This window comes from Diorhabda sublineata, chromosome 7, assembly GCF_026230105.1.
Source record: "Diorhabda sublineata isolate icDioSubl1.1 chromosome 7, icDioSubl1.1, whole genome shotgun sequence".
NCBI classification, from domain to species: Eukaryota; Metazoa; Arthropoda; class Insecta; order Coleoptera; family Chrysomelidae; genus Diorhabda; species Diorhabda sublineata.
The window spans coordinates 25228784-25242725 of record NC_079480.1 but is presented as its reverse complement, the minus strand read 5'-3'; the positions used below and the strand labels follow the sequence as shown (position 1 = coordinate 25242725).

Sequence of the window (13942 nt, the reverse complement as noted above, 5' to 3'; positions counted from 1 at the left end):
ATAATCGTCTCTTCCTTTCACTATTTCTTCTACTCATTATCTTGTATAGTAAATTTGCTTCTCATATTTCACGTTTGTAGGGATTTCCATCATCATTAAATGTACTTTCCGATCGTTACTTGACATTAAACAGTGCAATTTTCTCCCTCGTCGCCAATTATGGCAAAAAAAAATATTTAAGAAAATGTATACTTAATGGAAAGACAATTTGTATTATATGAAAACCCTGACCAATTCATTAAAATAACAATGAATAACTCTCAGATAGTTATTACACAAGTGACTTCTTTATGACGGACTATATACATCATCTTATCTTACTTGGTTATAATTCACTCAATATAGAAGATTATCAGTTAAATACTCTATATTCTTCTAAATATATCGAGCTTAGTCTCCCGAGTGATCGAAAAAAGCTATGATACAACATTAGTATATAAATGCTATTCATCTACTTCGACGAGGACATAAAAAAACCCAAGTAACCCAAAAGTTAATACAATAGAGGAAAATTATATAACAAAAAACGGACCATATGAGGAATTTGAAATAAATGCTGGGGAATGGGGATGGAGTCTCAGCTTTTCTCAATTCAATTATGGTCGCACTTCGCTCCAGGATAAATTTCACGAATGTAAATGTGAATTGATATTGCAAGATTGTAATAGTAATATTGTGACATACTTGGGCATTAGTTTCACTCGCATACATTCAATATTGCATGAACATTCGTCTGTCAAAAAGATTTGTTCGAAAAAATATCAGGGAAACTAATCGCAGAAGACGAATCATTCTCCACCGTTAAAATGCGAGTTCTTACACATCAGTTCAAACAAAAAGGTTTTTGAACATTCAAAACAATTATTTCTTATTCCCGCAGATCAAAAATTGCGAGGTCAAGGTTTTTCTATACCAAATCACAAATCACACAATCTGAATGGAAAAAATGTTTCGATAATTGTTATATCAATTATTTGCCATATCAATATATAAATCTTTGTTTTTATTTGTCTATCTCAGACTTTGGTAGCAGCCTTCGTATTATTCTTTATTGCACTTTCTTTTCATAAGGTACTCACCGGTTCGCTATTTATACTAGGATCTTGCACCGGTTCCAACATTAGAACTTTCAAAATTTGATGTTTCTCTGGGTCTGACACATAAAGTCGTCCATCTGCAGGAGATACTGTTAAGTAATACTGATACGCAACCTGTGTAGCCCTGTAAAAAATATTTATAGAGTTTAGGAATATGGTTAACATTCCTAAACTTCCTTTTTTTATTACGAAATATTCACAATGATACTGGAGTGCTTCTTAAGCTAGCTGGATGATAACTGTATCAGAAATCATAGGAATCTTAGAAGATACATATTTTGAAATGAAACTCTAGTTATGATAAAGGATTTTTCGGAAAAATCATATATTAATATTTGAAATACATTTTGTAATGATTCAAAGACTTCGAAAAAGAGTGCGCTTGGGCTCGGACTATATTATTACACTCCCGAAGCGCGAATCTGCTCCGAAAAGGCAAAGATGATTTCATAGATTTCAAGAGATAATTACGTATTAATACTTCATGAGGTAAACATAAGAAATTGTAACACTGAAAGTGCTTTTCTTTCAGAACATTGTAAACTGATTGACCACCCATCGTATTTACCAGATAGTGCACATAGCGACCTATCCCTGTTGCCCATTCTTTAAGTTTTGCTTTCAGAAGAATGATTCTCATCAGACGAAGACGTTATCTATACTAAATTTGAAGAGAAATACGTAAACAAGTCATATGATAACATGTATCCCATTTGAAATCAAAGTAGACGTATTCTACTTTTTTTTTCAATTTTTAGAGAGATTGGTGTTTATTAGAACACCCTATCAATAAATATAGAAGACCCAGTACAAATATTCCGATAATATTTTCTAGTTACAGTGATTTAAAATGCATTAAAAAGCTCAGCTTCTTTCGATATTAATTTATTCATGAAAATCTCCCGCACGATGTTCATTAATAACTCATATAATAGTTTATGTCTTTATTCCGAAATGCGACTCTAAGAATTTAATCCCTAAACTTAACCTCTTCCTTCCCTAGTGACTACATAAACCTGTCATCGCGTACAAAAACGTATACATCTTACCTTAATTGCAACACCGTATATACATTGCCCTCGGGAGTGATCCTCCTGACCAAATTGAAATCTCCAACGTAGATACTGCCGTCAGGGCCGGTCGCCAGTGATCCCGGTGTTAAGAGTTTTGCATCTTTGGCCGGACCCCCGCATTGACTCGGGCAATTCAGCGCTCTCTGGAGGCCTGTTCCCATGATCACTCGTACCATGCGAGGGTATTGTTTGAAATGTAAAGTGGAGCCGTCTCCCTTTTGTAAGATACCTGACAATTGGAGATTATATAGTTTCAACTACATGAAATTGACAGATTATGAAAGGAAAATATAGAATTAAAGAATTATCGATTTGAAAGTAAATATCATACTACTTTCACGTTTTTTTTGCAATTCTCAATTTGGTGGTAATCAATTTCTATTTTTCATCTTCTTGGTCTGAAATATTTGGTTGTACAATACTTTTTTTACGTTCTATGAATTACACAATGTTTTATTATGTGAGAATTCCTACGCATCAATTTAAACGTAAATTGTTAAGACTACTCTCTGATTCCATGGAAAGTAAAATGGTTTCACTGCCTTCCAATAATTCTCTTTGTTTATTGACGGCATCATACGACAGTATGTTTTTATAATAAATAGTATGGAGTACGATAAATGTAAAATTGAATCGAGCAAATGACAAAGTAAATGATCAAACGACGCATCGTTGATTCAAAGTGAATGACGCTTGAAGATCGTACGCGCATAGGTCATCCACCTGCGTGGGATATCGATAATCGGGGCTTTATCTTTGTATGATTTTTGTATGTCGACTTCTAGATTTAAGAGCGTAAAACTGAACCAATTGAAGTGATTTTCGTAACTCTATTTTGAAGCTTTGCATAATTAAGAGAATTTTGCAGAATATGAAGTAAATGATAAGGTGATAAATCAGTCGGGGCTATAAGATGGTTGACTCGAAACTACTCAACTAATTTCTCAGAAATACATCGTATTTCCCAAGTTGGAATTTCTGGAACCGTTGGTGATATTCCTACTGAACACATCGTTCATACCACTACTATAAGTGACGCGCGTTTCGACATCCAAGTTATCATCTTCAGACACTGGAAGTAAACTATTTAAACGTCAGACAGTATAACTGTTAGTGTTGGTGTAGTGTGTTCAGAACGCTTTTCCTATTGATCAATTCTGGTTGTTTGCAGCTTCAACGTATCAGTTGTTGACGAAGACTGTTTCGTCAAATTCAAGTAGCTCATGACATACAATATACTTCCAATGTTGTTTGATATTGATTGATAGAGGTCCTTCTTCAAGATAGAAGTTTCCAGAATGTAATTAAATAAACCAGTTCTAATTATCATGTTGATTTAAGTACTCATCACCATATAAATATGAAATGTTGATAAACCTGGATTTAGTTTTCCTTTTGTACAATTGAAAAAGGGAAATGTAACCTTATGGAATCTCAAATATCAAAGCAGAGTCATTTTTTAATGAGTAAGTTACTTTTCATATGAATTGAACCAAAATTATTGTTTTCTTGAGTTATTGAATCGTACGTTTTTCTATAATGTTACAAGGGTCTGATGTACAGAACTTCATTGAATAATCTCTTGTATGTTATCTCGCATATGTCTTAGTCCGTTTTCCCAAGCCTAGATTATTTTCTTGATGACCAATAAAAGAGATTCTGTCCGAAACACTTTCACAATTCAACTGAGTTACCACTAGAAGAAAAAAATTGGATATTCTTTTCTTTGTGACTTTTTCACTTGTTAAGGCTCTTTCCACTCAACTTTTCTCTTCCATTCTGGCTACATGCCCCAATCAACGCAATCTTTTTGTCTTTACTACTTTATCCGAGCTCTGCCTGACCATATAGCCTTAAATATCCGCATATCCTGTTCCACTCGCATCCCTTTATTCTTTCCCCATGCATTTAGCCTGTTTTCCTTTTTCTTATCCACGACCCAGCATTCACTATATCACAACACCGTAGTTTGTATAACTTTCTTGTGACTTCTTAGCTTCGCTATCCTTGAGATATCTTTGAACATTAATAGATTTTCTAGAGCTCCAATTGTTTCATTGCTTCTTGCCAATCTCTTGTAGAATTCTTCCAATTCGTATTCGTCCCGTTTACTTGTCATTCCCAGGTATTCAAAGTCTTATCTTGCTGGTTGATAAAGTTTTTTCTCATTACCTACTCTTCTAAACACCCTACATTGGGTCATATTAATTAAAATTTATCCTTCTCATATCCGTTTTCATATTCTAAATCTCCATTTTTTAATATATAGGTTTATTTTTGCCGTCGTGCAGCAGTTGAAAGAGCGAAATTTCCAGCAGCGATTACAATTTTGTCGACAAATGCTTACCGTTTTTGAAGAAAATTTGATATTGTTAGTAACGAAGCCCATTTTCATCTGAATGGCTTCATCGACAAACAAAATTTCCGGTATTTGGCAGAAAGAAACCCACATCAGCTTCACGATAGATCACTTCATAGCCCAAAGGTGACAGTAGGAAAAATTGGTTTACTTGGATCGTTTTTTTTTAAGTAAATTACGCTGCCCTACATTGCAATGTTCAATAAGTTTTTCATCCCCGAGTTACGAAACCGAGGAATTGATTTTCCACATTTAATATTCTAACAGGATGGGGCCACAGCGCACACAGCGAGGGCAATAATGGCTGTTCTCCGTGATTTGTTCCCGAAACGGATCTTTTCCAGATTCGTTGACATTCCTTGGTTCCCTCGGTCTCCCGACTTGAGTATTTGTGATTTTTTTCTGTGGGGGTTTTTGAAATCGCGTGTGTATAACAATAAAGCGCGTACTTTGGAGAACCTAAAGATCACAAATCGTCGACACGTCACCCAGATTGATGTAGACATGCTGCAAAGAATTAAGGCCAGTTTCCGTCAAAGGCTACAACAATGTATTGCCCAAAATGGAAATCACTTGCCGGACATAATTTTTCGTAAATGAGTAATTAACAGAAGCTATGATTTGACAAGTGTTTCTGTACCAATAAAACTTTTTTACCTTCATGGAAATTGTAATGGTGATGGATATCCAATCCCCAACCACCTATGTCTGATATATCGACATCGAATCCTTTTATATCAACTGTTTGCGTTTCCCATACTGGTTCTAAGCAAGTACTATGTTGATATCCTATGGAAACTTTCGCTTGCACGATTCCATATACTTTTTGTTTGTAGACGTTACGTTTGTTCCATGCAAACGTATGTAGTAGATTTGGATCAGCTTCATAAGTTTTCGTATGTAGTGAACCTTCTACTTCGACTCTAAAAATTTTAATGATGAATATAATGATAGAAAAATTATATATTCCGAAACTTACCTGACGTGTACATGCGTTAAAGAACTTGGTATTTTTGGTCCGGTTAATTTCATGTAGATGACACTTAAGTATCCCGTGGCTTGGCAGCTTTGGTAGAGAAGGTGCAAATCGGAGCCCGGTATAGTGATCGATTCTTGAATTATTTGTGTTTCGGCAAAAACGACACTTTTGCCTTGCATACCGCCGACTGCCTCAGGCATCCACGTTCCAGTTATGATTGGAGTGAGTAATTCGGCGTCATGTTCTTCGCAGGTAAGAGGTAGGGCCCCGTTTTGACCAAAGAAATTCCTGGATACGCCGGGAAAGTTAAGGGCCGGGTTTCGTGCCAGAAAACTAGAATTAGGAGTAAGATTCAAAATTATTAGCAGAATTTGTACAATTTCTTGATAATAAAATACAGTTTGTGATGTGTTGTAAGAAAAGAAATTATTTGAGATATTACAGTTTACAGATTACAGAATCTTTATACAAATGAGTCTCAAGTTGCTGATAGTAAACTAGAACCTCTTTCTCTTCATGGTCTAGTTTTAAGGTCGCAAGTTAGAGAGTTATTTCTATCAGTTATGATGGAAAAACAATCTTTATTTATCATTTATAGCACCCATTTCAATTATTAAGCTAAAATATAAACAATGATTTGAATCTAGAACAAAGAAATTAGTTTTAAGTGGAAAACTGTCGAAAATATCGAAATATATCTATGGTTATATTTTAGAAGCTTTGAAGACTGTGATATTTACACTTTGAAAGTAGAAATGAGTCAGTTAAAGTCGTTTTTCGAACTCAAAATATTTTCTTCATAACAACACAGCATATTTTACATCACTGTTGATTCTAGCAATCTTACACACCAGATTTGGCAACATATGACTTCTGATTCTTCCCGATAATAAAAAAATGCATAAAAGAAATTGTTTTTATATTATTTCTAACAGTTAGAAGAAGAAGACAGAAAAACGCTTTCACGTTTTACTTCTACTGTAAAGTTTATCTATTTAAAGTAGAAAAATGATATTGAAAATGTTTTATAATCTTCCACGACTGATCTTGTTGGTCTAATCGTTTGAATAGTGGAGATTTGATACTTGAAGATAGTGCGCGTTCAAGTTGTCCACCCGCTTGTGATATTGAGGTTACAAGGGATTAAAAACAAACCTAGCAGCAGATTCCAAAAAGCGTCGCTATTTTATTGGATGAAATCAACCTAACATAGGAAATCTGTGGTTAGACAAAGGAGTTCGTTGCAAAGAGAGATCAACTCTAGCGGAAAGTCTTGTCTGGTGGAATTATAGAGGTTTAGGGTCCATCGAAATCATTCCAGATGATCGAACTATGAATGCGAAGGTATATATTGGACATCTGATGTACCTAAATGTATGAGTTACGCGAAAGTTACGTGAAATTGGATCGAAGAACTTGGTGGTATTGAATTCCTAGGGTATCCAGTGCCTATTTAGTTCGGATCTTGCATTGTCAGATTACTATTTTTTCAGATCCATGGCGACATTTTTGTGTGAGACAAAATTTGAATCCAAAGGAGGTGTTAAGAATGCAGTGCAATAACTTTTTATATATAAGTCTAAAAACCAAATAACAGAGTACAGGGATCCTTATTTTAAATAAACAACATATATAAGGTGTTCAGGGTCTAATGGAGAATCTACAGTGAAGTACTCCCTCCTTGTTTTTCCTCTTTGCCCCCTCTCCAGGGCCTCTATTCATTATCCATTTGCCCATTTCCTTCATCTTTTTCTGCCATCTGCCAGAAATTATCATTTGATTTATTGTCTGCTGCCTTTGTTTTCATATATCTGCTATTTGTCGTTTCATGTTTTTCCTGGTCTGTCCCTCCTCCTCTTTCTTAGTTTCTGATTTACAAATTCGTTTTTTTAATCTATCTAGTTGCATCCTTGTTAAATGTCCAAACCAGTTTAAGATTTTTCTATCCATTTTGACGTAGTTACTTCATATCGATTGCGTTTACTTTACTTTCCATTTTATTGTTAGTTATCTACCTTAGTGTCAATTCCTTCTTATTTCCTCTTTATTGAATACCGTTCTATCCTAAACTAAATATATATTTGTTGCTTTTCTTATAATATCAGACTTTATATCTCCTTTTTCTATGTTAATTTCCATTTGAAGCTTTTCTATCTATTCCATCCAAATTTATTGTGATTTTTTTCAACAACTATAACGTCGTCTGCATATGATAAGCCTTCTACGTATATTGGGATCATATTAAGTGGTTTCATAATTAATTAATCTATCTCTTTGTCATTAATTTCATTACTGATACACAAACTATATGTGGTAACCTCTTAAAAAATAGTCAAAGACATTTTGAAGTGAAGTGATAGAGTAGTAGATCATTATTAAGATAATGTTTACGTCTAAAATAAGTCACTTTAATTTTTCAACCGACATTTTAGTTGACGCTTCCAAGGGATAATATGGATATTGTATAGATACATAGTGATATTCATCTTAATACTAGTTAATAATTTCATTGATTAGTGAACTCCTTGACAAATGATTAGGGTTTGATGGTACATTGCAAATTATCTATTAATTTTGAGAGTACTACATAATTAATTATTATGTGAATCACCCTTTGGATATTAGGTATTCTTGTGATCGATTCTGTAGGTATAATCATAAAAAAATTGATAAGTAAGTATATTTGAAACGAATGGATGTAGATATATATTTTTTCACAACTAGAATTCGGAATTTAAGAATTGTTTCACTTATAAACGGTGTCATTAATTTCGATTGAAGAGATACATGTGAAAGCTAAAGGTTTCAAGCGATTGAAAACTCTACTACTAAACAAAATGTCAAATGTTTATTTTAGAGCTACATTTATTCATATTCATATGAAGTTTTTACGCTACTGAATTTGGAATTTTTCCAAATAGAGACCATTCGAATTCCCAAAAAATATTCATATTAATAACATAGCTATGACATATTATAGTTTTAAAACATTTCAAGCTATGAATTACAAAACACCATGTATCATCAATGGATGGCAATGGAAGTTTCATTTATGGATAATTCTTGGAATAACTACTACTTAAACAGACAGAATTAGTTTATAATAGGGTCCAAAACTTGGAAATATATCAGAACGTTGTTCTAGATAATTCAGGGATTCATCCACTGACGCCTAAGAGTTATATGCGAAATTTTTAGAGTAAAACAGATAAGCATTGAACACTTGAAAAAACTGAAGAAAATATAATAGGCAAAAAGCAGCAATAAACATAAGCAGACATGTATTAAATTATAAAAGAAGAGACTAAAAAAAAATCAGGAAGACCTATATCAACTATCGAGAAAGACCTGCAATAGAAGAACTTAACACGAAGAGCTCTTGGCAACAAAATTAGATGGAAATAACAAAACGATGTACGAGGATCTTATCATTTCACACAACCACAGCTTCTGAAACACCGACAGATGCCTTTTAATCTCCTATATGACGATGATGATGAAAACTTCTTTTTCCTTTTTTTGAGACATAGCAACAACTAGATCTGATTCCACCTGTTTTATTATATTCTTGGTGGACCACATGGTTACATTCCTTACTACAAGAAAATCGTTGACAATCCTGTCTATTGAATTATTTCGTGTCATGATTTCTCCAAACATTTCTTTTACCATTGACCCAACTAATAACGTCTTCGATTTATTTTATATCATTGCTTCTCTGGTTGTTTCGTAAACCATAACAACTAGGTCTGATTCCTGAAGTCCATCTGTTTTATTATTTTCTTGGCGGAGCACTTGGATACATTCCTGTTACTGCAAGAAAATCTTTGACAATCCTGTCTATTGAATCATCTCGTGTCATGATTTCTCCAGATTTTTCTTCCACCATAAACCCAACTACTAACGTCTTCAATTTGTGTTATATCGTTGGTTCTCTGGTTATTTCGTAAACCATAACAACTAGGTCTGATTCCTGAAGTCCTTCTGTTTTATCATCTTGTTGGACCACTTGGATACATTCCTGTTGCTACAAGAAAGTCGTTGACAATCCTGTCCATTGAATCATTTCGTGTCATGATTTCTCCAGACTCTTCTTTTATTATTGACCCAACTAATAACGTCTTCGATTTGTGTTATATCGTTGCTTCTCTGGTTGTTTAGCAAAACATTGCTGTTATTGTTAGTAACGACGGTTGTTCTTATCAGCTTACGTCATGATAGGTTTAACATAAATTTCTTAGATTCATACTCTACTCTTAATTGATATATGCTAGTTTCTACAAGTTTTTCAACTTAGAAAACCCTATATTATAGTTTCCTTTGTCACCCAGCTCCTAAGTTTTTTTGATGAGTTTCTGCTACTGATAACATTGACATCGAGATACTTGAAGCTCATAAACTGATCCACTTTTGATCCTCTACGGTGAATTTTAATTTCTAAGCATACCTGTCGTATTCTTAGAAAAGATTTGTCCTTAGTGCGGGTTTTAAGTACTTACATGTACAAACTAATATCTCGTTATTTTCTCACAAAATACGTATCGTTTTAATTTTTATTTCTTTAACATTTTAGCCGTGACACAAGATGAGTTAACAATTAAAAATTGATAATTTCAATCAACAATACCATTAAATTTTAATTCTGCCATCTAAATATTAACTCGTCCCATATCTGATTATAACAAAAAAGTTTTTAATGTTCACACTGTATATTTGACATATATGTATTACTAACCTTTTTTGTGGAATATGAGATACTTCCGTGTCTTCACTTAATTGCATATGGACTGGAGGCAGAACGATTATCTGATTCCATGGGACGAAAACCGTAATAGTTCTAGGTCTAAATGGAGATCTCTGAAATTGTAGCGTGACGGCGCCACCTCCATTAACCAAGACGTCGAACCTAGAAAGAAATTGTTTATATAATATGTTTTGGAATATGCAAACAATACTATTTCTAATAATTATTTTTTTGAGGTATTTTGAGATATAAGAATTTTATATGGATTTCTGTTTTCCCAACGAAATTAGCGTGTTTAGGGGGAAAAATAATAAGTGAAATTAAATTAGTGAATAGTGCAGATTCTAAAGATTAAATTACGCAATTTTGTATAGTGTTTAGTGAAGTGTGGATGAATTAGGATGAAAAATGCACTGTGTGATTAAATTTATCCAACTGATAAATGTTAAAAAGAAATTTACATTGGTGTCGGATACAGAAAAGAAGAGTTATTTTTCGTTCCAAAAACAAAAAAGAAAATCAAGTTTCTCTAATAATTTTATTATTATAAATATTCTTTATTCTAATTTTCAACATAATTTTCATCAATAATAAGGAACTGTGGATATGGAGCATTATATTTCGATGATGAATATGAAAAGGAGCTAGAGACAAATATGACACCAATGTATTGGGTTTCCATATTTCATACAGTGTGTTATTTCGTAACAATAATGGTTCTCAGTGCTACAAAAATCTATTTGATAGAAAAGAAGCAGGTATTTTATCGAATAAAAGCCGATTCACATTATGTTCAATTAAATTTCATATAAATTTTTCAATAGCTCCAATTACAACACATCGTAGAAGGGATTTCACTAATAGCGGTTCTATATCTAGGTAAATATTATTGCAAGGTTTATTTACCATCACAATACAATTTAATTTTAGTCTATTGTATGTAAAAGTAAATTTTGTACATTCAAAAATCTCAGAAGCTACTCGTTGTTCAATATTCCTCGCCCACGCTATTTCACTCAAATATTTCAACAAAAATAATCTTTATACGCTCTTATTTCGCATTTATATTATTATACGTAATTTACAAAAGTTTATCACAGCATAATATAGTCCTCAATCCCATATTTTTATCTAAAACCTGAATAAACAAATCCAGTAAAAGAAATCGAAGTTTTTTGCGTATTTATATGCAAAACAATATTTGGTAGCTTAGCTTTACGTAATATAGTCCATTGAAATGAGGGCCAAACTGTACATTTTTTAGAGGACGCAATTTTATTTACGGGATATCTAGGGAGGTCAATACAAGCTTCACCCCAAGCTTGTGGGGTTGCCGCTCTTGTCCCCCAGTCACTGTCTGGTGGGTGGAAACACATTTTTCGCGATTCATCGGAAACTATAAATCTTACAAAAAATTTGTACAGACATATTTTACAACTTTGAGCTATAAATCCAAAATTTAAAAAGTTGTGAGCGAAAAAACTTCACCAAAAATTTTTTTCTATCGATTTTACAAAATAAATATAACAGAACAATTTTGTAGAGGATCTCTTCATGAAGATTTTCCTCTATAATTTTTTTCTAAATCCATACAATTGAAACGCTGTTACAGCACTTCAAAGTTGACCGGGTTCGTCAATGCTCATGACAACCCGGTTTTTTCTTGTAAACCTATTTTCGTATTTTGTTTTCATATTCTTCAATTTCACTCTTTTCCTTACTACAGAAATTAGAGAATTATTATTTATTACAATAATTGCTAAGAAGAGTGTACGTTTTCAAGAATGTTAAGAAGGTAGAAACGAGCCGAGTTACCGTTTGGGGACAAATTAACTCGAAGGTTCAACTGTTTCAGGTCCAATCTTGGTTTGGAAAATACTATAAATCTGAAGATTGGGGCTGGAAAAAGCACGGAAACATTTGTATGTGAGAAAGCAGGCCTCAATTGTTCTGGAGAAACCTGTACCAACATTATAGAAATAACCAAATTCAATGGAACAAAAAGAATTTGAAGAAGAACTGGCAACGATGACTTTAGCTTCAATTCATGTCATTCCCCAAACCTTGAATTAGATTTTAGCTACAGCCTAGACCAAAGAAGAAGAGTAGAATAGAATAGCTAATAACTGATTGATAATATAATTATTTCGAAGATTATCTCAACAGAGTTAGTAAAAAATAAGTTAAATTGTAGGGATTGGAAAAAAAAATATCAAAAATAGGTTAACAATAAAAAAAACAGTCAGGTGAACATTTCGTTTTGACCGGGTTGTCACGACCATTGACGAACCCGGATAACTTTGGAGCGCTGGAGAAGCGTTTAAAATGGATGGAATTTGAAAAAATTGTGGAAGAAAGTCTTCGTGGAGAGATCCGTTACAATATTGTTTTCACAAAATTTTATGGTAAAATCAATAGTAAAAAGCTATAACTCAAAAAAGGAAATTTTTGATGAAATGTTTTCACTTTTTTGCTCATAACTTTTTGAGTTTTGGATTTATGACAAGAAGTTACATAAATATAATTGTAGGCAAAGCAATTTGCTACAAAATATATCTGCATAAATTTTTTTAAAGATTGATAGTTTCCGAGATATCGCGAAAAACGTGTTTTTACACATTTTTCCAAGATGTCGGCCAGAGAACAAGGATGGCAACCCCAAAAACTTAGGGTTAAGGTTGTATTGACCTCCTCTATATGTTCCATAGATAAAATTGCGTCCTCTAAAAAATGTTCGGCCCATATAACATTTCAATGGACTAGGGAAATGCTCGAGATTATCACACAGTCAGATTATCTGACCAACTTCATTCTGTAATATTGATATGGACGAGAAATCGACTAATGGGAGCTCAGATCAAGTATTACTATTTGATTTTTATATTCAAGATACCAATACCAACAAGACATTCTCATATCCATTGAGTCTGGAAAAAATAACTTAGAAACTGTGGAATGAAGAATATGAAGAAAGGGGCTTACAACAATATTGGAATCAACTCATAACTTTAACTAATTTATATATCACAAATAGAATTCTACAAAGTTTTAGAAGGAAAAGAATAACAAGAAATGAATAAATACAGTTTTTTAGAAATTATTCAAAAGAAATACTGTGATAAAAAGTTCTTCAAAGGCGCGTCCGCCATTTATAAAATACATAAGGCGCGCGCACGAGTTCGCCGAATTTTATAATTCCATTCTAGCTGAACAGGGTTGGCCTAAGGACCCATTTCGCTAGCTTTTTTGTAAAAATTGATGGAAGTACAATAATAATAAGCGGCATACTCTATTCCAGCGTTTTTCTTAGTGTTTTTAAACTGTGTTTCATGAAAACTCATTTTCTTTTATTACTAACTCGTGTTTCGCATAGTTATTGAAGCGTATTCCATTTTAAGCTTTATATTTCAATTTACTATTAGTATTTAATGTACAGATGTGTTCATCATTGCATCTCAATTTTGCAAATCTCGGACTGCGCATTTAAAGGATGCACAAAGACATTTATTAATCCTGATCCTTGATTGCTCAAAGTAGGGCAAAATCGATGTCAAAAAGTCTCATCTCAGACTTTTATTGAAGAATGTCTTGTTCTAATGGCGTTTGGATAAAAACTTTCCAAAATACATCAGTCTATTTGTTATTGGTGTACTTCACTGGTACGAAATCCGAATCATATTAAATTACAAG

At 33.2% G+C, this 13942-nt stretch overlaps 1 protein-coding gene across 9 annotated transcripts in view; it reads right to left on the bottom strand.

Moving 5' to 3' along the window:
• LOC130446940 (teneurin-a) overlaps positions 1 to 13942 on the bottom strand; it is a 556419-nt gene that overhangs the window by 26616 nt on the left and 515861 nt on the right. For all 9 annotated transcript variants that reach the window (XM_056783483.1, XM_056783489.1, XM_056783488.1 and 6 more), the window contains 5 exons: positions 10244 to 10414; positions 5509 to 5841; positions 5187 to 5452; positions 2147 to 2399; positions 1080 to 1221 (listed from right to left, as the gene is read on the bottom strand). In XM_056783483.1, coding sequence (XP_056639461.1) covers positions 1080 to 1221; positions 2147 to 2399; positions 5187 to 5452; positions 5509 to 5841; positions 10244 to 10414 — 1165 coding nt within the window. The remainder of the gene's footprint in view (positions 1 to 1079; positions 1222 to 2146; positions 2400 to 5186; positions 5453 to 5508; positions 5842 to 10243; positions 10415 to 13942) is intronic.